Genomic DNA, 24,339 nt, shown 5'->3' with positions numbered 1-24,339 from the left:
AGCTTACCTTCGACTTTCAATTACATTTAACCAGACTTAATACAGCAATACAACAAGTATATACAATTAATAGTTCCAATTATCTTTTTAAAGTTATCTCTCTGAAATATATAACATATATTTATCTTTTGTACTAGAATGTGGCAGTGATATGTTATACGATTTTTTAATAACTTTTTTTTACTATATAAACATTACGTTATTTGTTTATTTCTGAATCCATTGACATTTGGATAGGGTGTATCATACATTAGTTGACAGCAAATAACTAGTTATAGATTTACCAATTTAAAACTTTTAACCCTATAACCAATTATATTGTGTATTCAATTACACTTGTTACGATGCTGTATTTAAACTGGGTAAATGTAATTGAGCAGTGGCAGCTCAGCGGCAAGGAATTCATACTGGTTCGATTCCCGGGATACAGTCTTATTTTATATGGGATTGCCACTGCTCACAAACAAGTTTCGAAATGACGGGCAGCAGCGACCTCTGCGTTCTGTAAAACCACTGCGATCGCCAACCCCGACAAGCGAGAGGTGATTACGGTATTTCCCCCCCATAGTTATATTTGGGGGAGGCCTACGCCTTACAGGCAATAGGGCTTAAAAGAGAAGAAACCTATAGAAAATTATGTTGTAGATAGTTTTTTATGAATGTTAATTTCATATATAAAAATATTTTTAGCACAGAGCCATCTGTATTGCAACTTATGAAATGCTACGTTACGTCCTGAGCCGTCTTATTAATTTCGTAGAACAATAATTTGAATTTATAAGGAATTGCATTAAAATGATTGAAAATTGGAGCAAAAGCTTAAAATGCGCTTTGTTTTTTATTAATTAGCAGCTGATCTGGCAGGATTTCGTTCGGCCTTATAGTCAATAAATAAGATCTCGGATTTTCAAATTTATACAAATATATACATATTTTTTACACGGCTACACTATTTTTTCCAATAGAATAATATTATATATTTAATACTTGTTATTTTATTCTGAACGATGTCAAATTTGACAATACAAAAATTTATAAATGTCATATAGGTAATGCGTGTGGTTGATGTAAAATAATATCTTAAGTATATTCATTATTTTTTACAAAATATAATAAAACTAACATTATCGTTTAAAACATTTATTGTACAAAAACATTAACTTAAAAATATTTCTCGAGCGGCTCTCCCAATATTTGTTCAAGTTTCCTTATGGCATCCTTTGTAGACGTCTCTATCTTGGGGTCACCATCTTCCAAAAGTTCCGCAAGGAACGGTACACTCTCCGCTAATAGAGGAAGCCAACTGCTTCCCAATTGCGTAGCCATGGAGACAAGGCAGTCTAGTGCTAGAAGTCTGTGAAAAACATTAATTTTAATGAACATGAATTAAAGGTAAAAAGGATTCCATGATATTTTAATATTGTTAAAGCACGTACCTGATCTCGGCATCATTATGTCTCGTCTTTAATAAAATTTGATAATTAAGTAACTTCCAAAGCGAGTCATCTGCAATAGCAACTGCAAACTGTGCAATGCAAGGTGTTATCAACTCTCCTGCTCTGGACTTAAGGCTGTCAATGCCTCCCAACGTGTTCTCCAACTGATCTACCACTGGTTGCATTAGAGTCTCAAACCTGTCCTTATTGACGAAACTCTGACAGTCATATAAAAACACCACGTGCAAGGTTTTTATGATATATGTTATCAGAGATGCACATTTCTCTTCAGATTCAAAGTATAATTGTTCTGTTTTACTGATGTTGCACGCATCGAGTAATTCCGCTGCGTTCTTAATGAAATGACCCGCGAATAGAATAAATAGACCTTTCAGTTTATTTGCGATGGCGCTGCTGAGCCTGAAATCAATGTAATTAAGTTTTATTCATAATTAAATAAGATATGAATCGATGTAAGTTAAAGGGATAGAGAGTAGTGAGCAACAACGTATGTATATGTAAAGATGCTTTTACATGTGGTATTTTTCAAAGACAAAATACAATTCGTTTTTTTGATTCACTGCCAGTTTTAGGTTTCTTACATTAAGAAAAAATATAAAAACTTTTTTTTATAGAAAATATGGTAACACTGGTTATATTTTTCCTCAGGCAACTGTTTCGGTTCCACAATAAACTCCCGTAATGCCTCTAAATTATAAAAATTTACAAGGTATTCAAAAATTTGTAAGCATTTGCAAGAGACAGCTTTTAATTGCTCTAACTATGAGGTTATTTCTGAAACTAATCCTAAAAAACATGACTGATTTTGGTCCGGGTTTCAGATAAAAGCACCTCTGGTAACCTGATAATCCTAGAGTAGCTTTGATTCTTATTTCCACGACTTTCAAAATTTAGATGTTTCTAGTGAAGATCTACGACATTTCCTCCATACGAGTATTATTTAAACTCGACAAAAAACTAGAAAATGTGATATATTTATACTTTCTTGCAAGTTAATCTAATCTGTATTAAACTTAAAGTCATAGTCGTAGTAACTTTAAACAAGAAAACTTATCTTTAGAGCAAACTTGAGGAAAGGTTTAAAGAATAACAATGTGAAAGAATAAAATAGTACAATTAAAAAAAAATATATTTAAATACACTTACCTGTAAAATGTAATCGCCCTGTCTTTATGTCCTTCAATATTAGTCCTTATAGCCCAATCGTAAATCTTGAAATAAAACGGTCTGAAATTAGTCTCAGAGAGTTTGAGAACCAAACACACTAATGCATTCACAACTTCGTCTTCGGCCTTATCTATAACGTTCATGTTCACGTCTTTATCCACTGCGTCGCTTCTCAACTGTAGCGCTGATAAGAAGAATGTTGTTAAATCCTGCTGAAGTGCTGTAAAGTCTGCAGCAGTGATATTCGCGAAAGAGTCTGCCAAGACTGACATCACTGGTCCAACTGCATCGTAACTTTCCTTATCTACAATAAGTCTATAAGTTGCGTTTGCTACAGGTATCAAAACCCTAGGCGGTATGGAACTAGCAATTTTCTTTTTAATATTAGACAATTTCGTCACAATAGCAGATACTTTACTACATTCTTGATCGTAGCTCTGCCATTTAGCGAACAATATCGAGTACTCGTATAATATCTTGAGTAAATATGGACTCAAGAATAACGGCAAGCTCTCAACGATCCTCGAAATTGCAGTCACTGTACTTAATAATACTAATTCCTGGACATCTGATTTTCGCTGCTTTTTCAACACTTTTATTAGAGCCGGCATGAACTTACGCAGACTTGCAAGTGCGTGCGCTTTTAGATTTCCACACAACTCTGATAGACAAAGGACTACTGAAGCCATAACGTTACTGCTTATGCTCGGATTGCACGTGTAATCAGTAACAATTTCCAACACTGATTTAAATGGCTCGGGATTATCCGCTGCCAACATTCTTGCTAACAACTTCAAAGATAGCAATGCTGTTTGCTGATTCAGTTTTAACTCTTGATCATCGATTCCATTAAGCTCCTCTTTACTATCGATTGTTTTCACAATATCTAATAATGCGGGTAGTAATGAAAACAGCAAGTCCTTATCGACACCCACAAACATTTCCGGACTGAACTGTATTTTTGAATTTAACAGCTCCATTGATTTCCGTCGCACAGTTTGCAGCGTATGCTTTAACAATCCACGTACAACAGACAAGAACATAGGAGCTGATAATAAATTATTTGTATGATCCAATAAATCGTAACTATGATGTAACATCACACGCCAGTACTTGTCTGTTTTCTTATCAGTTATCTTTGAAATACTTTGTATGAAAGTTAATATATTAATAATAAATGATTTGTAATGGTCTTCCATAACTTTAACATCAGTCGCTTGGCTACTGTGTTGAATAAATCTAGATGAAGCCAAGCAGGTATTCATAAATGTGATGATCACGTATTTATAATGTCGCAGCTGAATCGGTGTGTGACTGTTCACACTAAATATATCGCTAGGGTCGACGTCAGTCTCCATTGAATCCTCATCTTTTTGCAAAGGCAATGATTTGATGTACGTAATCAGCTTAATAAAATTCTCTAAACAAACTTCAGGTGGGAATTCTAACAAGATACTTTGCCCGAAATCAAGTCTATTTATTGGCGATTCCTGGTCTGCTAGTGTTCTTTGCTGTCTTTTATCTTTCTTCTTACTTTCATTGAAGTGAGCTATGTGAGTCTCTAGCAAAAGAGCAAGGAACACCCAAAGGAAATGATTCGGTCCAAGTGTGTCTATAAGCTTCTTGTAAAGAGGCAATCTCCGATGTTCGGGTACATGTAGTACAACATCGGCAAATATACGTAAAACAGGGACAACACGATTTTGCAACTGTTGAATCTCTTTCTCAGAATAATCCTCAATGTTTCTATCCAACTTCACCAATATTGGTACCAATGTTTCTATTATCTTCGTAATTATCTGGAAACTATAAGCATCGTCGTGTCTTAATACCGATGAACCCATGAACGTGAATATTTCCATTGTATGATGCAATACTTGTTCTGGTAACATATATGCAGCGTGCGATAGCAAAATTAGTGCATGGTGTTGAGTCTGAGGGTTTTGCGTTCCTCTGATACATTGAACTACTAGTTCAACATCAAATATGCCTTTAAGTGACTGCATTTGGTCTTTGTCAGTGTCATTGAGATACTTCTTACAGTAGTACCACAGAGAGGAAAGTATGAGTTGTTTTGTGTATTCCACATAAGATTGCTCTTCAAATCTCAAACATTTATTGAGTATTTGGAACAGGATAGATACAAATGAATTGTCCACAGTCATTTTCTTTTTATTCTGAACATATTCAAGCATAGTGACACCAAGTTTCCATTCATCTGTTTCTACTAATTGATAGGACAGCATTGGTACAGAGACCTTTTTCTTTTTAGGCACATTTGCTGCTGGGTCCACAACATTAAGCATTGTTTCCAAAATTGGTTTGAAATCGGAATAATTAAGATGGATTTTCTTAATTAACTTAGATGCTACCGATGAAATATTTGGATTACCACTGAAAGTACCAGCCGAGGTAACAAGCCGTATAAAATCCATTGTTTTCTCTTCAGGGAATTTTTTGAAAACCTCTTCATCAAATTCCTTCATTATCAATATACAGGGACTCATTAATGAATGATCATCGTCTAAAATGCACTCTCTATATTCTTTTAAACCAACTTCAATTGACTTCCATATTTGTTCTTTAGCAATAGTGGAAACAGTTGTTTCATTGATTAACCCATATACGGTCTTGAAAAGATTTGATTCATAAATATCAAACACTAGTTTCTGGTCCTTGGCTTTTAAGACTTTTTCAAGACTATTCAACGATTGAATTATATGAGGAAAACTATTAACATTGTTCACACTTGAGAGTAGTTTCACTAAATTGCTTTTAATATGGGCAGGAGTATCTGCAATTAATATACTGGTCAATTTCAATAAGCAGTTCTTCCTAAACATTTTATTACCAGGTGATTGATGTGTCAAAATTGTCTTCAGGACTTCAGTTATTTGATTAGGATCTAATAACATCTCTTCTTTATGCTGCATCAACTCTTTCATCAATTGTACATATATCAAGTTTTTATCTGGTTCATATCTCAATAACTTATTTATTAAATCCATAGCACACTGTCTTATAGCTGCGAGTGGATTGTTCAAATTGAAAAGTATTGTTAACATAAGTACATCTGAATCATAGATCCATTTAGAACTGCTTTGTACAGTAACAAAGTTTATCAACAACTTCAAACTTCTTAACTGAAGTTCTGGATTGATAACGTCATCTGGATTGGTAGCATACAATATATGCCCAAAAGCTATATTAGCTATAAAGTGAAATTTCTCCTTTGCATTAGTAAACATTTTTCCTAAGAGAAGTTTTAGTAAATTTGCATAGTTGTCCCCATATGTAGGGATGCTACAACCAGTAAGGAACAATTCATAGAGCCTTCTCACTAAGACTGTATCAGCTGTTTCACACACATTACACCATTGCTTTCTAATTGCCTTCACATTTAATTCATCAATAATTCTAGTAAATATATACTCCATCACTTCAAATACAATCTTATTTTCTTTTGATATTTTTATAAACTCCAGTATTATTTCATATGAAAATCTTGTCAACTGTGATGTTGCTACAATTGCTCTATTCTCAACAGATTTTAGTAAAACTTTAAGTGTGCTAGATAAATCTTCAACTGACGCATTTTCAAAAGAGCAAGACTTTAGCAAGATATAGAGATAAACATCAAGAGTGTTGTCTTGGTTTATACGATTGACATCTAAATATTCATCAAAAGAGATTGATTTATCAACAAATATTATTCTGAAGATTATCTGATTTAAAACTTCAAAATTATCTCTTAATGAATCATTAATGCCAGAAATATTATCAATTAACCCCAACTTTTGACCCCAAAGTGATGTAACAATGTGCCATGTAACTTCAGCAGATTTTTGATCATATGGAAACAGGTATGGTACTAAAGCCAATATTGTTTCTTGATTTACTGGCATTGATTCAAGAGAACAGAATTTTACTATTGCTTTATTAATCACTTTCTTCCATTTCTTATTCTGATTTGCAACAATATTAACAAAAGTATTTGTTATATCAATATCATTGAGCACTTCTTGTAAATGATCGCTAGGAATATCTAATGTTGCTAGCACCACATCTGGATTATCATCACACAACCTGTTTAAAATAGATTCTTTGAGAAAATCTGCATTCTCTAGTTTCAAAGCCTGAAACTCCTTTGCTATGTAATTGATAGCTTCAGTACGTAATTCTGCATTAACATGATTAAGATTTTCAAACAGATATGCTCCACTAATTTTATGAGCTACGGCAGCTTTAAAACCCAACAGTTTAGATAATTGCGACCGTCTCACAGATGAAACGGTGCTGTCCGAAGTCATAATACTTTTGATTACTTTATCAAAACTTTCTGGGTACTTGCGTTCAATGTTCTTCAGGAAAAGTGAATACCAATTAAAAATATTTGGATGTAATTCTAATTCTTCATCAATTATTTCAATGTCACTTGAATCATCAACATTGTTCACTTCATTTGAAGTTGGTTGAAATGCATCCAAAACGCACCTGAAAGTGATATATTGTACTGATTAAATGCTTTTCAATAAGCAGGAATTTGAAACATTTTTCAAAAAAACATTTAAACTCTAACCAGAATACCAAAAATTTACACATAAATACAGTTCTGGAATACCATACTATCAAGTTATAGATAAATCAAAGTAATGAAGAAAGAAGTAAATGGTTTTATTTAAACAATGATTATTTTTGATCGCAAGCAGAATAGCCATTAACTTTTGAAGCTATGAATACAACCTAGGAAAATGTGAAAATGAAAAGAAACTGAAAATGTTAGCATTTTTTTTTGAACTGGACATTCACTACTACTCAAATAGCATTTGGAGATTATATGGGTTATATATGTATGTTATACATGTATATACATGTAGAAGCTGCTGGGCGCAGAATGCGCCTGGTCTAGGACTTCTTTTAAGGTAGTAGTTTCAGGGCTCCTAGATAAGTGACTTATTTTATAGTTAATATTTGAATTTAGATTAAAATGAGCATTGAATCAATTATAAGTAAAAGCTAGTGCAGGAGACATACTCAAAAATACTTCATGTTATTCTTTTGGAGTTATTCAATAGTTTTTTACTGAAATTGATTTGCCCATTTAGATGATATACAAAACATAATTTTTATATTAATTAATTGATTTTGATCAATCTAGCTTTGTAAATAAAATATTATTGATTCTATGGATACATTATTAATTAAAAAGTTGTAAAAATTCCTATTTAAAAAAACATAATACTATGTGGTTCCTCTATTATGAGGCTTATCTTAAATTGGACCCTGTAGATTTATACAAAGGTTTTTCTTTGAGAAAAAGAAACTACTCAATGCCAACTTTTAGGAGCATCTATTATCTGAATATCAGCCTTTTTGGATACATTGCTTGATTAACCAATATATTATTTTAAAAAAGATAATAATATATCTCACCTGATAATCTTCTCTGGATCCTGGTCTTTCAAATCAACTTCATCTAATAATACTTCAGGGAGTTTGCTGTATATTTTAAATTCTTCTATACCTCTCTGTATAATTGGGAGAGAGCTAGAAAGGAAAGCTAAGACGAAATCTTGAATATTACTCTTTGTCGCAATTACTTTCAAGTGTGTACATAGGTTATTCATGTTATTTCCTGACATATCATTAAGTATCTCCTCAGAAACTTTTGTCATGTGCTTTTGACTTGCATAAGTCAAGAAAATTAAGAAGACAGTCTCATATGTCAACTCAAAGTCAGTTGTTAGAAGGCATTCTAAGATTTCATTGAGTGTTCTTGGTTTTAATGTAGCATTAGCACAAAGAAACCCGTATACAACATATGAAGAAGCACGGAAATCTTTTATGGATGATTCAAAACCCTTCATTATTGTTGGCAACATTGCATTGACAACTGCCTCATTAACTGCTTTCATAGCATCAATAACGCCTAAAGAAACCATTGCAAATAATGTATAAACTGTGTTCAATTGGGTAGCTCTCTCTCCATAAACTTTCACATATTTCAGAACCATCTTAGCAATAAAATGTATGGTAGCAGGATTAGAGGCACAATGGTTATACAAAACTTGGGCGCTTAATACTAACCCCTTTTTTTGAATAGGCCTTAACCAATTCCATCTATTACCCTTCACCACCATTATTTGGAGAAATCGAACAAATATTTTAGTTTCATGATATGGCAGAATTAACATCATGATAGAGTCTTGGTTATATTCATGAATATGATATCGGTTCACAAGCCATTCAAGAGCTTTGTGAGAAGACTGTAGAAGAAAATACGGCGAAAGTTGTAGCAAAAACTTTTCTATTGTTTGGTCCAAATTTTGATTTACTTCTTTGCTTTGCACAGCTCTTTCAAATTCCTTAGAAGATACACTAAATAAAGAATCTTCATAAACTCGGAAACCTTCGTATAACGCTGTTAACTCTTTTAAACCGCTAAGACCTATTTCGTAAAACGTCTCCCGGTCTTTAAGAGCTGCCTCTTTTGGGTCAAATAATAACGATGCCTTTCTTTTCTCTTCCTTATAAATCGACGACTGTGGAGCAGAAAGCTTTTGTAGCTGTTCCGCTAACGAGGTGGTGGCCATTTTTATTTTTTCGGCTTTTCTGTAAATGTTGAGATTGAAACTGAATGGTTTTTATATAATTATAATATTAAGCAACTGTAAACAATTAAAAAAAGTCCCCGATATGATTAATAGATTTATAATACCAACCTAAGTTTTTGCAAATGTGTATCTAAAAAAAATTAATAAACGAAAAATAAAACACTATTATTTACGAAAAATCCACGTGCTTGTGACAGCAGAGATTTAATTTATATTTTATGTACATTTGACAATGGTAGATGAATGTTACCATGCTTTAAAGCTTAAAGCCATGGTCGATCGTTGCTGGGTGCTCTTAGGTTTTCTGACTTTTACAGCTGCGTCAGACTCGAGGCTCACGAATCTGCGAGCTAATAAATCTATTTTTTTTAATTTATAGCTACGACTTTTTATTTCTACCAACTGTATGTAAGTAGAAATAAACTTAGGATATTTAGGCTTACAAAAAGTAGTGCACAAATTTATAATTTTCCACGTTTCTAACGCGTTGCAGCCAATATTTGTTTTGGCTCAGTTAAAGGTTTCAAGGCATGCGAAAACTCAATACATATAGCATTTCTTATTTTATAATTCAGGTTAGCTCCAAATTGTAACGATCAGTTACTTTGCAATTTAAAAAATAAACTTTAATTATTTTCTTATATTTCGTACTAATTAAATGTTTACGTAAAGGCAGGAACTTTTTTGTGTGCATTAAATTTATGACTGTAATATTTAAATTATTTTAGTTGTTTCTAACTTGTTCTGCTAGCAACATTATACTTTGTTATGACCAGCTGACGGATTTTAAATCAGTGATTAAATGTTGTTTGAAATTACGTTTTGATTATTAAGCATAAGTTACGAATTTTATGAGATTATTTATTTTAAGATAAATTTGTAGCTTAAGGAAGCAGTTACAATATTATTAATTATAAAATAACAACTGTTACTTGTAACTTCTAACTAAACATTTTTACTCAAAAACGATTGTTTTGCTGAGTAAGTATTTTAAAACGTAAATACTTGGTGTTTTAATGACGTCAATCGTATTAACGTCACACTCAACAGAACTGATTTAAAGCTACTCTTGTATTTCAGTTGTGTTTTGAGTCGCCACTAAGTTGTTTCCTTTGTTTGCAGCCTAACAAAAGAAAGACGCGAAAATGTTTTCTAAAGTAGTCAGTCTGTTTTTGACACTATTTATAAGCTTATGCTCAAGTTATAAACCAGTTGTATTAATTCACGGTATCATGACCGGAAGTGGAAGCATGGAAATAATAAAATTTCGAATTCAAGAGGTAAATTTCAGAAATACTCTCTTTTTATTATTACTAAATAGTCATTGTATAAAAAATATGTGTAGAATGTTGCTGTATCAGCTAAATATTCATTAACACCTCAACTATATCTGCATATGACCTGTGTACATATGATAATAAATATCATATGTAATTTTAAGTTTATATACAAATTCATGTATATATATAGGTGATTTAATGTAAGTGTAAAACCTTTAAAGGGGTGAATGTTGAGCTCATTTTTCAAAAGAAATGTTAGCTTTTATGCCGTTTTCCATTCACCTGTAAAAGTGATAACTTTGAAATATTTTACATTAATATATTTTTCTATTGAAATACAATAGTCCCATTACTTTTAGCAGTTTAAGCTCTGCAGGGACAGATAGTAAACTATATTTAATTTTAGTACATAGTTATGCAAATTTCGAAAATGGAATTTTTTACCATATTATTATTACATTAAAAATTGTTTTTCAAACCATTGATTTTTTCAATGTTATGTATGGACAGCAAGTGAGCTATACATTCACCACTTTAAACTTTAACACCTGTAACAAATCTCCCTGTGTATGTGTGTATAAAATTGTAATAACAATAATTTCAGAAACACCCAGGAACAGTAGTATATAATGTAAACAGGTTTGAAAGTTGGTCAAGCTTAGAAACAATGTGGCATCAAGTATTAGAAATAGGACAGGATGTAGCCAATATTTCATCCAAACATCCAGAAGGCATTAATGTTATTGGTAAATAATCCTTTTAATTATTTATAATATTTAAATTAGTATTCGATATAACTATTGCTTATTACCAGGGATTTGTTAATTGTATATTTACATAAAGTTGATTTGTTGTTAGAATATTAAAGAATAAACCTATGTGTAAAAAAAAATTCGGGATCAACTGCAAAATTTTTATAATATACAAACTTAATTTGAAAGTATAACAACTGCTTGTGAGGACTTTGAAACTCCATTTTTATCTATTTGTAACAAATTTAAGCTCTCTATTTTCTATGATTAAAGTAACTGGAAAAATATCTGATTAAACAATTTCTATACCAGTGTTTTCCAATGTCAGGCCCTTGCTCTACAAGGGGCAAATTGATTTTTTGAAAATGGTCTTGATGTGGTAAACTCACACAAAAAAAATGAAACCAGGAATCAGCTACCAAAATCGAAACCTAATATAAAATCTCTGTGTAGCAATGACCTCACTAAATTAAAAATTAAAAATTAGCAGAAACATCTTTGTTAAGACTATTTACAAGTTGAATTTTGTTTTTTCATGATGTTTTGAAAATTTATTAACAGTATTTCAATAACAATTTTCTAATGATTTCTTTCTAAAACTTGTCATTTTAGTTTCTTAAGTGAACAATTCAATTTTGAAATTAAAAAATTATGTGTGATAAATGGGAGGACATGCATGTATGGCATGAAAAAGGTTGGGAAACACTGGCCTATACATTATACTAATTTATTTAGCCATATCTATTCATTTATATAAAAACTATAAATTTGCAGAAACCTGCACACTTTAAGATTATTCTTTTAAATATTAATAATTGGTTCTGAAATTTCAGGTTATTCACAAGGTGGTCTTGTTGCTAGAGGAATAATTCAGACATTTCCAAATATATCTGTTGACACTTTCATATCTTTGAGTTCGCCCCAAGCTGGTCAATATGGAGGTAATTTTGAGCACTGACTTTTTCAATTGGTTTACAATATTTATTTACATTCTTAAAAAAACAGTTGTTTTATATTTAAATAATGATTCCTAATAAGTTCTTCTAAACGTAACATAATATAAGTTAAAAATGCAACTAATCAAATATGCTATTAATTAGTTCAATTTTATAAAATTGAGGACATCAACATGTTTTTAGTCACTATTGTGTACACATATTTGTGTAAGCATAATTCAAATTCATTTATATGTTGCAATACAGTATACAAATTTGCTAGATTTAGTTTTCTTTTAAAAATTATATTTATTTATGAAGAAATAATTTGTCATGGAATAAAATTTCTCTGAATTTTAATTATCTAAACATGTTTTATATTTAACTTTTTAGTTTAAAATGTCCAGTTTCCAGTTTTAATCATAAAGCTTCTCAATCTGATCTAATGTTCATAGAAGGAATAGTAATATAATATTTAACATAGATTACAATATATTATTAAGAAAAATACTTGTAATAATTTACACCATGGATTCTCAACCTTTTATTATCTACTGCTTCTTTTAAAAGAAAACAACAATGATGTCACTCTTATTTATTGTTGTTAATGCTATAATAACAAAATAACAATTTTAGATAGCTATATAAAATGTATTTAATAAAAATAAAAATATATTTCTTTATGTATAGATGATAAATATATGTTATAAATCCCTTAAATTTTCTTAATTCATTCATATAGCATTTATCTGTTATATTTTATGAAAAATGTTATCCAATTTTAACTTTATGCTTTCAGCTGGTTTCCTTCATGTAGTATTTCCTGGACTGGTTAAGGAAACAGCATATGAATTGTTTTACTCCCGGGTGGGACAACACACATCTGTGGGCAACTATTGGAAGGATCCTTACCATCAGAAGCTGTATGAAACATACAGTGTGTACCTGCCTTATATAAATAATCATATTCAGTATGTATAATTAACTTCATTTTTTTTTAAATTCAATACTGTCTGTTGACTAAGTTTATTTTTTAATTCTAATTATTTTTATGTATTGGTTTTTTATATGTATTATTAAAAATAAAAGTTATTTATTTTTAGTTGAGATAACTAAAAATACTCTTTAATTATTTCAACATGGCAGTCAGCTGGTTCCATGGTGTAATGGTTAGCACTCTGGACTCTGAATCCAGCGATCCGAGTTCAAGTCTCGGTGGAACCTGACTTTTTGTTGTTTCTTTCCGTTTGCGTATTTAAAAACAGGAATTTATTGTATTTTTCCAATTTTATCGGATACAATAATGTTTATAAATTTGATTTATTATAATGTTAAAAAAATAACAACTTACGATAATTTTGTTTAGACCTTGGCACATAAAATGTATGACCTCATAAAATTAGTTTTCTTTTGATGGAGGACTTTTATTACGTCAATATCCTGATAACATTTGCGATAATCTATTTGACCTTATAATAATAACATTTACTTTATATTAACTATTTACTTCATTGTTTTTTTAACAGAATCGGCAATATGTATTCCAATTTCGATTTTTTATTTGATTAATCATTTTACATATAAATATGGAAAACCTTTTTTTCCAATTACCAATTTTTGACAAAATTTTATTCTTAATTTATTTTACCTTTATGTTAGTAACATTAAACATCAAAATTGGTTTTATTCCTTTAAAGTCTTACATTTGTACAATGAAAACACAGATTATTTTTTCTGTTTAGTGTTTAATTTCATTAGTATAAAAAATATATATATTTAATGTTATAGTGATGAGGATGATTTATAAATAACAATAATGTTTTATTAATATTGATATTATTTCACAGATCAGAAAAATCAGAAGATTTTAAGAATAATTTGCTGAAACTTAAAAGACTGGTGCTGATTGGAGGTCCTGATGACCAGGTTATAACGCCGTGGGAAAGCAGGTATGGGTTTTGACAATTTTTTGACTACAACGAGTTTTATTTCTTTTTTTTATATTTATTTAGATAAGAAATATTTTCCTATTATTTGCTGTCTAACATAGTAAACGTAACTCTTTTACAGTCAATTCGGCTATTATGATGTAAATGAAACGGTGGTAGAAATGAAAGGTCAAGATATATATTTAGAAGATCACATTGGGCTTCGAACCTTGGACGAGGGAGGACGGTTACACATTGTCACTGTGCCAGGAGTCAATCATTTTAACTGGCACATGAACGTTAGTATTGTCGACGATTATTTATTGCCATACTTAGATTAAAATTATATACTGATTGTCAAAAGATACATTTTAGCACCAAAATTTTACTAATATTAAATTTAGCAGGGACTAGAGAGACAATGAATATATTGGCCCACATTAGTTCAACAAAATATTGACACAAATACTCATATGATAAAGTTACAATTCTATGTTAACACAAAATATATGAATAAATGAGATATTAATTACAGGAGATTATGTAAAAATTCTAGTTTCATAAATTAATTTGTATAATTTTAATTGTTTAATCCTAATATCATAATACTGAGATCCAGTCTTAGTTAACTCACAGAGTTTCATATGTTTACTTAAATTACAAAACATTTTGTAATCTCTTACATAGTTAAACTTAACGTTTATAAAATTATGTAATGTTCACTATAATCATTTATTTACATAGTAAAATCATAAATCTAAAAATTCAAACAATAATATAAATTATAGGTCACCTTATTTTTTATATCAACGCCATCTGTTGACGCGTGCGTTAAACATGTTAAAGAATATTTTTTGGCATGTGATTAAAACTGTCATCTTTATATTTATAATTGTAAAAAAATGTTTGTTTAGACAATATTAACATGGAACTTTGGTTAGTTATTTTGACATTAGTAGTAATATTTTTTTTATAGTAGAAACAATATTAACATTATTAGTTATATGTTATTGAATAACCTGTGTGATCTGAAAAGCATTTAGTGATAATAATCATATAATTATAGAACAAATCGTATTTTTAATGGAATTTGTACAAAAAATACATGTAACATTTAACAAAACTAGAAATCTTAATACGATCGTCACATGTATCATATTTTATGTTACATAACTGACTTAGATAACACAACTTAAAAAAATCTCTTTTTATTATTTATTACACTTGCTTCCTATATTATAAATATAATGTTTCTTTGAGTTGCATTATTATTATATATTATTAGTTGTATTATATGTTTAATAGTTTAGAACATCAATTATCATCAAAGGCTTGGTTTTTTAGTACAAATGTATACTTGTACGACACAATCAAAAAAATTGTTATTGATTTTCTTGGTTTTTCCTCTGCAGGCTGTCCATGCGGCCAGTTGTTAAAGTTTTTAATTTTGATAAGTTAAATTTAAAAAATGTGGAAATTTGCCAAATTTTAAAATTAATAAAGAAAAAAATGTAATTATGTAAGCGATCACTATAATAAAAAATTAAAAGTATTTTAGTGGTTGTGATATACTTTGTGCCTGAATACTCTTGGCGCAGAATTGATTATTTCTTCGAATCTCATATTTTTTATGATTAGTCTATATAGTCGTGTTTTTATCAGTTTAGATTTCAAATTTAGAACACGACTGTTTTAAATTTTTCCGAAATATAATTTACACCGAGCCAGACTCTAATTAAATTTTTAAATTTCGGTTTAAGGATAAAAAACAATTCATGCATTTAAACAAATTTAAAGTATTTTTTAAAAATAAAACTATTTTCTTTTTATATTTTTTAAATAGTTTTCGTATTGTGTATTGTACGTTTTAATATTTCGTAGATAATTTTGTAACATGTAAAATAAATAATGTACAGTTTTGTACACTGAATTGGTTTTAAACAATTACGTAATAAAGCATTTGTCTATTTATATTAGAAAAATGTAATAAAACAACATTGTAACAAAATCTTTAGATTTAATTATATATTGTAATATTTTCTAACGAAAATTACATCATGTTTGACAACAGTGTGTTGTTATGACCTCACGTTATGAATAAGGTTTTATTCATCGTCGAAATAGCTATTTCAGCTTAATACAAAATCGCCTTACACGGTACAAAGGTAATATAATGTAACCATAATCAGATTTGACTCATTCTGAATCGCGCGGGCGTTGACTCATGCATTTTTACTGATTTATATTTTTAAAATTGTCTTTTTTTAATGTTTAGTACATTGCTTTTTGCTTTCAATTAATTATATCTATCCACGAAAAGGTTATATATAATGAGTTAAGATGTAAAAGCTCTAAAAAAGCTTGCAAAACAGATGCCCGCTGCCTCAAGGATCTGAAATGAAGACTACGCACTGGTCGTATTAGAATTTTATGGCCAATTTTCACGTCCAGCTGTGGACATCCTGCGGCTGAAAAGATGTTGATCGACTAGGTCTATCTATTTTTAAGAAGAAAACTGTCAAAATGATTATAGAAATGAAAATACACTGGTAGAAATTAAATCTCTCTACAGAATCAAACTGCTGTTATGCAAATTAATTTGGCCCGATTCTAGAAGAAACTTGATATTAATTAAGAAGTAAGACTAGTATTTTTGTGCCAAAGATTCTTGGCTATTTAACATCGACGACGTTTTTAAATGTAACTGTATTTTATTTTATAAGTTAAGTGTAAATCTTTGGCCATTTTCATTAATAGCTAAATAACATTTATGTAGACAATTTAATTGTAAGTAGAAGCTTTGAAATATACAATTTTTACAACTGTATCATTCTTTATTTTAAAGAAACCTTGTTGCTATATTTGTGTGTGTTGTTATAGTTGTGATATTAAAATAAATTTCAATAATATTTTGGCTTAAGGATGCTGCACATCGTGGCAATCTTTGAGTGATGCCTATGCCAAATAGAAACTAAGAAAATATTTAAAAAATGTCATTAAAAGTTATCTATGAACTAATCACACAACTCTTGCTACTTTATCTTTAAACGATACGAAGAGTTTTCACTTCATTAGTAAGCTATCGGCACACATTAAAAACGCGAACACTATTTTATTTTTTTATTAATAAACTTACGACAAAAATATACACAGCTGCAATTATACACATCAAAGATATTAGGTGTGAATAAACTAGACGGACTTACTGTTAAAGACTTAAAACCTATCATCATCATCATGTCAGCTGACAGACGCTTACTCCAAGACAGACCTCCATCAAAGATCACCACGATGACCTCGTGCTGCCCGAATCCAATGACTTCTCGCGAACTTGTCTATGTCTTAAAAGTAACTTAAATACAAACAGCAATTTAGCAACCAGAAATTTTTTCAACAATGGCACCCTTTAAACCAGATGGCGATAAAACTTAAATACTAGCAGCAGAAATGTCTTGAAGATATCCTGACTTTTGTAAAAGAGATCAGGTAGTATTGATAAATTAAAACAATTCGTTTCGTCAGACAGAGTTAATACCAAGAAATGTATCCAAACTCTATTGTTTAGCGATAACGAGGTAAGCATGTGTCTACATGGAACTAAAATTGATCTCGGCGACTTCTTTTTCCAGTGAAATTGTAGTATATAGCGGTCCGAGTCGAGTCTTCCTACGGAACACTCGAGTACCGCTATCTTAAAAAAGGTTTTACACTAAGCCACTGTCTCCACGAACCCTCGGAATCGGGAAATGCCACTTGGGCAGCAATGCATGCCCGGTTAAAAAAACCACTTGTTTGCGCTGAGGGGTTTTCTCTTGTGTCTTATTCCTGTTTACCCTGTAACGTGTTTTATCTCTATTAAATTATTTATTGACTTTTACTCATTTGATCATTGCGGAATTAATGTTGAATATGCACTGTCTACCAGTCATCCAAGAAGCAGTTATATGGTAAAGATGTCGCAGAAATAACAAACAGGCTAAAAGGATTTACTGTGGTTTGGTGTAGTCTTGTATGGATACTGGCAATGAAGATGTTAAAGTATATTTCAAAAAATTGGAATCGGCCTTCGTAAGTTTGTCGGAAGACGTTGAATGCTTTAATCGAGTAATATTTGAAGTCTATGGGAACATCCTACAACTTTGATGATAATGATTTTGGATAAAATTCATTAAAACCTTGTGTTTTATTAAAAATATATTGAAGTTCATTAGCATTTTTCTTATTTTCATCTCAATTATACAATTTTAATACGTAAACTGAAGCTAGCATACAGGCAAAAGTAGATACTAATACTTCACTACATACCAATAAGTTCGTTTCATTCAGATGCTTATAAAATATGGTAGAAATAGCACCTTGTTAAGGTAGCGACCTTAAACTCCCTCCAGCTTCAGTGACAATGAGGCAGTCGATGGATTGATGTGGTCTCGAACCATCGCGACAGCGCCACGAGGGTTTGAGGTTGTAGCGAAGCAAGAGGGACGAGCGCGGGAGGACCCTTTACCAAGGGATACCGCGATTCCTCAAATAACATAGGGGGCGATTATCGTGGGTATTTAGTGGGTATAAATCCCTCATCACCATGCCTTCCGCCCAGAGACAGTAACTTGAACATCCTTCTCCCCGAAAACAAAAAAAAAACAACTTAAGTAGTAGTACTTAGGTACTTAGTTAGTCTATGGGACGAATGTAGTTCACTTAGGAATCTCGCAAAAGGGTTACTGAATATAACTATTTCTCAGAAGTATGTTATCGTTCACAAAGATATGAATATAAAAATGTTGATAGTAAAATCTTCTAGTTGTCAATCGCAGAATTAAATCGATGTTTGGTTCTCTTTTACGTCGTATTTGTTTGTTAGTTTTAAGATAACTTTTTATCAGTGAGAAGTTATTTATAACAGTTGTATGTATCATGATGGTTGTTGTCATAGTGAATAATACAAAAGAATCATTACAAACTTCTGTGATAAAAAAAAAAACAATAAAAGCTATTTTTGAAACAATGTGAATAAATAAACGGTATATTTTTTATTCATTCACCATGGCTGCAATATATGTACTCAATAATTTCGAAAATCAAATTCATTAAATTTATAACACTCACAGAGCTATTTAGCAGTGAATATCTGGTGTAGATCAAAATTAAAAATTAAATACGAAATATATTATTTCGTTTTCGAACATGAAACGGTTCCTTTTTGTGAAGGTTTATTGTATGAAATGAAAATAAAGAGTTTTCTTAGGAATTGAATTGCCTTACGAATGGCTATCGTCAGACTTGTTTTTTTAATATGTTCCCCCTAACCTGTGTGGGAGAGGACTATACAATATTTTAATCTTATTCATCATTCTCAATTTCTTTTATACTTTCCTTCTGTCCTTCACAATCTCTTCCTTCCTTTCTATTTCATATCTTCGTAAATATATCGCCTTCCTTCTCTCGCTCTCATTCCTAGAACCACCGATTATTATAGGAGAACGCGGTAGGCTGATACGACTTTCGGGAAGAATTTCCTCGTTGTGGATGCCGTCGTTCCTTCCGTATACCTCCTATTCCATTCGCCAAGCATGTTCAGCCTGAGCTGTCGCTTAACGTAGGATATGAGGCATCTGTCGTATTTCGGTCTCCTCTTGATCTTCAGGGAAACATACTCGAAACGACACTTCTTTAAAATATTATTAATTCGTCTTCAAGAAGTCAACAAATCATTCATGAGTCTGAATGTACGCATACATAGTATAACTTCCACGAGATATCTCAGACATTCCGCTTTTTAGTTTTAAATCTAAAATTAAAAGTTTATTATTAAGTAAATCTTACTATAGCATTCAAGAGTTTAAAGTTGATCGGCATGTGTGGATCTTGGTTTGTTGACTAATTTACATTATGGATATTATAATGTGCACATAAAAATTATTAAATTTCACTTGAGCAACTGTTGAGTTTCTGGGAGGTTTTCCTTGACATATCAGCGTTCCGAGGCGGTGGTAGCTTACTATTTAAAAAGTTAAAATAATCTACGATTGAAATGCGTCTGTACATGCCTACTCTTATAAAGATATTTTGAATTCTTTAATTAATCATTGATTACACACATACAGCACTTCTTAGTATAATTTTATCTGTTGAGATACTAATTGGTGTTTAAATTTCACGAAAATTAAAGTTGAACAAAAAAATTCACATAAATACGTTGTCCCTACTATCCAAATAATTCGACAAATAATCGAAGCAATAAAATAATCCTTCAAAGAGTCGCATGTAGCTTGCGAGCAGCAGGTTGGCGATCCTGGTGTATAACTGAACTATTTTAAATAATAATAAAACATAGTTTTAACATAATTACGGTGCCGAAGGATGTCCATTTTAATTTAAAAATTATTAAACTTTATTACAGATTTCTAGACTCGTTTTATTAATAATCTGTGTATAAGACATTTCGTTATTTATTAACTAATCCACCAAGTAAAACCAGTATATTTCCCATGTATAGATCATGTTTACACGTGTACAACGTCCAGGAAGGTGACCGCCGCAGTCTATGATTAACCACTTCAATCTAATGACATTGTCAGTTAGTTCCGCTAAGGGCTCTTTAAAAACCAATAAACACTTGTTATAGATTATAAAAATCCCCTGATCTGAACATATATATTTGTTTATGTTAATATAATGATAAATTTTACATCTTCCACAAAATAATAATCGTATTTATAAGATTATTTTTAATTATTATTACTTTCATTAAAAAAAAGGTCATATTTGCAATAAAACTTATCTAAATCGTTATTTCTTTTTGTTTTACTACAGTGACTTAGTGTTGGATCATTGTTCTTTAAATTCTTATCTTATAAAAGTAATTTACTTGCAATATCTATTTCAGGGATTTAACCCTGCAATATGTGAATGCAATGTTTATCATATACGGATGAATACAGATGTGAATTTTACATTACTTTTAGTATGGTGATACATAGCTAAAATAAACGCTAATTTAGTACTAAGAGATTAAAACTAATTTAACGTATTGTCTCTTTCTGAGACTACACAAAAAATTATCTTGTCTGATTTTGTACTGGCCATTTCACAGACCTAGACGCGTTTGGAATCCTTGTAGCTTTAAACCGAATGATGCCTTTATGAGTAAGTTCAATTTGATTGTATTTTCTTTCAAATTGGGCTCTTCAGGCCTTCTTCTGTGTCAGAGCGCAAAAGGCGCTCAGAGTAAACTTCGTTTAGATAACCCGAGTGGGGTAATTACGTCACTTGCAATTTTACAGGATTGGGATGCGACTGATATCTTAGACTGCTTAGAGTCCCCGAGAGTCCCTTCTTGACTTGAGCTTGGGCTATCATTGTCACAGATGACCGAACCTCAATTTTAACAGTTATTATTTGCATTTGATATGTTTGAAGTTGTGCTGCTAGCCGATTCAGGCTTTGTGCACCTTCATCGAAATTAAGTACGTGGAAACACGAGGTCCATCGACTAAAAATTTACACTGGATGATCGTATCCCAGTTACATTGAAGACGTAAGCACGAAGAGGGACTATACCCGTGTAGATGTATAAAGTAGTGTAAGTTAAGCGAAGCGAGGACTACTCAGCGGTCGAGAGTAACACGGGCCTTTCCTGACCGCCCTCGCTTGAACGCGGGCTATGCGGGCGCGGCCGCCATGTTATGAACATAAGTTTAATCAATGTTCGGTGCATCGTGTCGTGCCCTATGGGGGCTCGATATGACGCGAATGTCTCGGCAACGATACGGGGAGAAGAATTTATTTTAATTCGCTTTAAGGACGGCGAAAAGTGACGAGTATTCTGAGATACAGAGAGAGCGTTCTGAAGGACCGGAGGCTTTGCGGAGTTTCGCAGCAAGTATACAGACCTCGTTAGGTTGTTATTGACTAGTTAATATTACTATCAGTTCGAAAAGCGTATAGGTTGGGAGAAGCGACGAAAGAAAAATCCTATAACAAGAGCGATGCATAAAAATCTAGGATGATCGCGGGTCCTGTCTAGCTATACGTTCGCTATACTTTCTTAATCTTACTCGCCGGAGAGGACAATTTGTATTTGATTGATGACAATCTGCATTGTAAGCTTATTGCCGTCGCGTCATCCGGATAGACGTCACGCTGACATCAGAACGTTCAACAATTCAACGTTGTTCAAAGCAATACATTTCTTTTTGTCGTTGACTGCTGAAATGCTGTTTCCTCGCTTAAAGGGCTTTGGGCTTTTCGCAGTAATTTGACTCTTTTATAAACCTTCGTTTAATTATAAACGCCCATAATCTCTATTCATTATTTATTATTAGAACACATATTATTTAAATACAATTTATTTCTTAAATTCCAGGATATGTATTTTAAAATTTTCACTGTAATTTTCTATGTGAGCTTAAAATTCATCGAAGTGTAACAATTTTGTCTCCGCGAATGTCTTTTCTAATAAAAATAGTGTTCCCAGTAAAACAGGAACAGAGTTGTTGGCTATTAGCAATCATATGTATTTGTCTCATTTCTTCCTATCCGCGTCGCGTCTCCAACTCGGCGAAGTATGCATCAGAGTCGGACTAGGAAAAATTTTAATTCGGAAATGATTCGTTCTACTTTAATAGAGTAAATTTCCTCCAAAACCGAATCAATTAATGTAAATTGTTAATTTGGTTTTATTTACATTATAAGAATTATATAAATGTTTTAAACGCTAGATAAAATTAAAATATGGGTTATACAAAATATCGATATTTTCTTAGCCGTTCCAATTAAAAACACTAGCGCTTCTTAAGAGACAGTACATTGCAATATGCTCTATATATATTTAATTACAAATAATAATAAATTAAAAAGAAATTACTTTTAGAGTTATGGTGGCATTAATTGACGTCAATATCGCAATAAAAAACAATGCGTCGTTAAAATTTGACTGAGTGACAAACCCCAGCATTATAAATCACTAGGAGTAGTGACACCAACGTATTTTAAGCCCGCAAGCTTAAGTTCTGTAGTTTTTATTGATGAAATTGTACGAAGAAGCTTTTTAATGTTTATGGTTGTAACTGCCATACTTGTAGCTACATGAAATCGCCCAATCGTTAAATCCCGCGAGCACCAACGAATGCCACACTTTAAGTGAAGATAGAACTCTTGTTGACAGAAGCCGTACTTCGAGTAACGCCTAAAGTATAACAGAACACCGCGTTGACAAGCGACGCCACAACGAGTCCCTGCCACGAACACTGAGAACCCTTTATGATATCATTCCTATAGGTGTATAAAGTGAAAATAATCATGGATTTCTATACAATTATTCCACAGAAGCATTCTGTATGAAGCTGCTATCGTTGTCGATAGAGAACTCTTTTAAACTTCTCTATTACCAAATGGTGTTTCAATTAGAACTTATATAAATAGTCAAAAATAGCTATATATTATAGTTTAAAGTTCGAATCTGTGCGCCTACGTCTTGTATATGACTCATAGCATTTTTCTTGAACTCGACTCGGTGGCCAGAGGCGATTGAATTCGCAACGCGCATAGAATATAAATAAACAAACCGATACGACAAAATGGATTTAGTTTTTAAGTAGATAATTATTATAATATTTGTATACAGGTTGATTGGTTATAGGTGTAAAAGCTTTAAAGATTTGAATTTATTGCTCATTAGTCAACAAAAAGCTTTAGGTTTTTTATGCATATTTCCAATCTCCCTATGTAAAGTGATTACTCGGAAATATGTTACATTAGTTTATTTTTACATTGGAATGCGACAGGTAAGGTAAGGTAGGTACACAATTACTTCTGGCAGAACAATGTCTGTAGAGACAGATAGTAAATAATAATTAATTTTAATATATAGTGAATCGAATTTTGAAAATGCTTTTTCTTACTATATTCTCATTACGTTATTTACTATGACTAAAACTATTGATTCTTGAACAGGGTGTACCATACATTAACTCATGAACAAATTAGGTATAAATTCACCCTAATTAAGGTTTTATATCTATAACAAATCACCCAGTATAATTATTAGCTTTTGACTGATTACAAGATATACCTAAAAAGAATTAACATCTCTGAATCATTTTCTAAACCCTCACTTAGTTAAAAGTGGCATTCGACGAATTTAACTTATCTAAAACAAGAAGGTTTAACTTAGACGGAAATGTTCATTATCTAATATTTCAAGTA

At 31.4% G+C, this 24,339-nt stretch overlaps 3 protein-coding genes and 1 non-coding gene across 5 annotated transcripts in view; 3 read left to right on the top strand and 1 right to left on the bottom strand.

Moving 5' to 3' along the window:
- Positions 1-24,339, top strand: part of LOC137922426 (NADH dehydrogenase [ubiquinone] flavoprotein 1, mitochondrial-like) — a 486,084-nt gene that overhangs the window by 435,715 nt on the left and 26,030 nt on the right. The gene's annotated exons all lie outside the window — the stretch shown is intronic.
- l(2)k09022 (HEAT repeat containing 1 homolog l(2)k09022) lies at positions 1,136-9,441 on the bottom strand. Its single transcript, XM_068765136.1, has 5 exons — positions 9,347-9,441; positions 8,058-9,236; positions 2,604-7,118; positions 1,437-1,856; positions 1,136-1,354 (listed from the first exon to the last, which is right to left on the bottom strand). The coding sequence occupies exons 2-5, from the start codon at positions 9,215-9,217 to the stop codon at positions 1,162-1,164; spliced, it is 6,288 nt and encodes a 2,095-aa protein (XP_068621237.1). The 5' UTR covers positions 9,218-9,236; positions 9,347-9,441; the 3' UTR covers positions 1,136-1,161.
- Ppt2 (palmitoyl-protein thioesterase 2) lies at positions 10,123-15,052 on the top strand. Of its 2 annotated transcripts, XM_068765227.1 has the most exons (7): positions 10,123-10,219; positions 10,361-10,518; positions 11,123-11,264; positions 12,104-12,211; positions 13,005-13,176; positions 14,053-14,154; positions 14,276-15,052. In XM_068765227.1, the coding sequence occupies exons 2-7, from the start codon at positions 10,384-10,386 to the stop codon at positions 14,472-14,474; spliced, it is 858 nt and encodes a 285-aa protein (XP_068621328.1). In that variant the 5' UTR covers positions 10,123-10,219; positions 10,361-10,383; the 3' UTR covers positions 14,475-15,052. The 2 variants fall into 2 exon arrangements, with proteins under 2 accessions (XP_068621328.1, XP_068621329.1); XM_068765228.1 differs by lacking the exon at positions 10,123-10,219 and having other exon boundaries at positions 10,327-10,518.
- TRNAQ-CUG (transfer RNA glutamine (anticodon CUG)) lies at positions 13,358-13,429 on the top strand. Its single transcript has one exon. It is a non-coding gene; the product is annotated as a tRNA-Gln (tRNA).

Source organism: Battus philenor, unplaced genomic scaffold (assembly GCF_028537555.1).
Source record: "Battus philenor isolate CCGP_79_NKW_IND1 unplaced genomic scaffold, ilBatPhil1.0.hap1 SCAF_2, whole genome shotgun sequence".
Classification (NCBI taxonomy): domain Eukaryota; kingdom Metazoa; phylum Arthropoda; class Insecta; order Lepidoptera; family Papilionidae; genus Battus; species Battus philenor.
Note: the sequence above shows the minus strand (reverse complement) of the source record. Positions and strands in the feature narration are given on the sequence as shown.

Coding starts and splice junctions, on each gene's coding strand:
- Ppt2 (XM_068765227.1), top strand. CDS start 10,384: ATGTTTTCTAAAGTAGTCAGTCTGTTTTTGACACTATTTATAAGCTTA. Junction 12,212..13,004: donor CCAAGCTGGTCAATATGGAG/GTAATTTTGAGC, acceptor TTATGCTTTCAG/CTGGTTTCCTTCATGTAGTA. Junction 14,155..14,275: donor ATAACGCCGTGGGAAAGCAG/GTATGGGTTTTG, acceptor ACTCTTTTACAG/TCAATTCGGCTATTATGATG.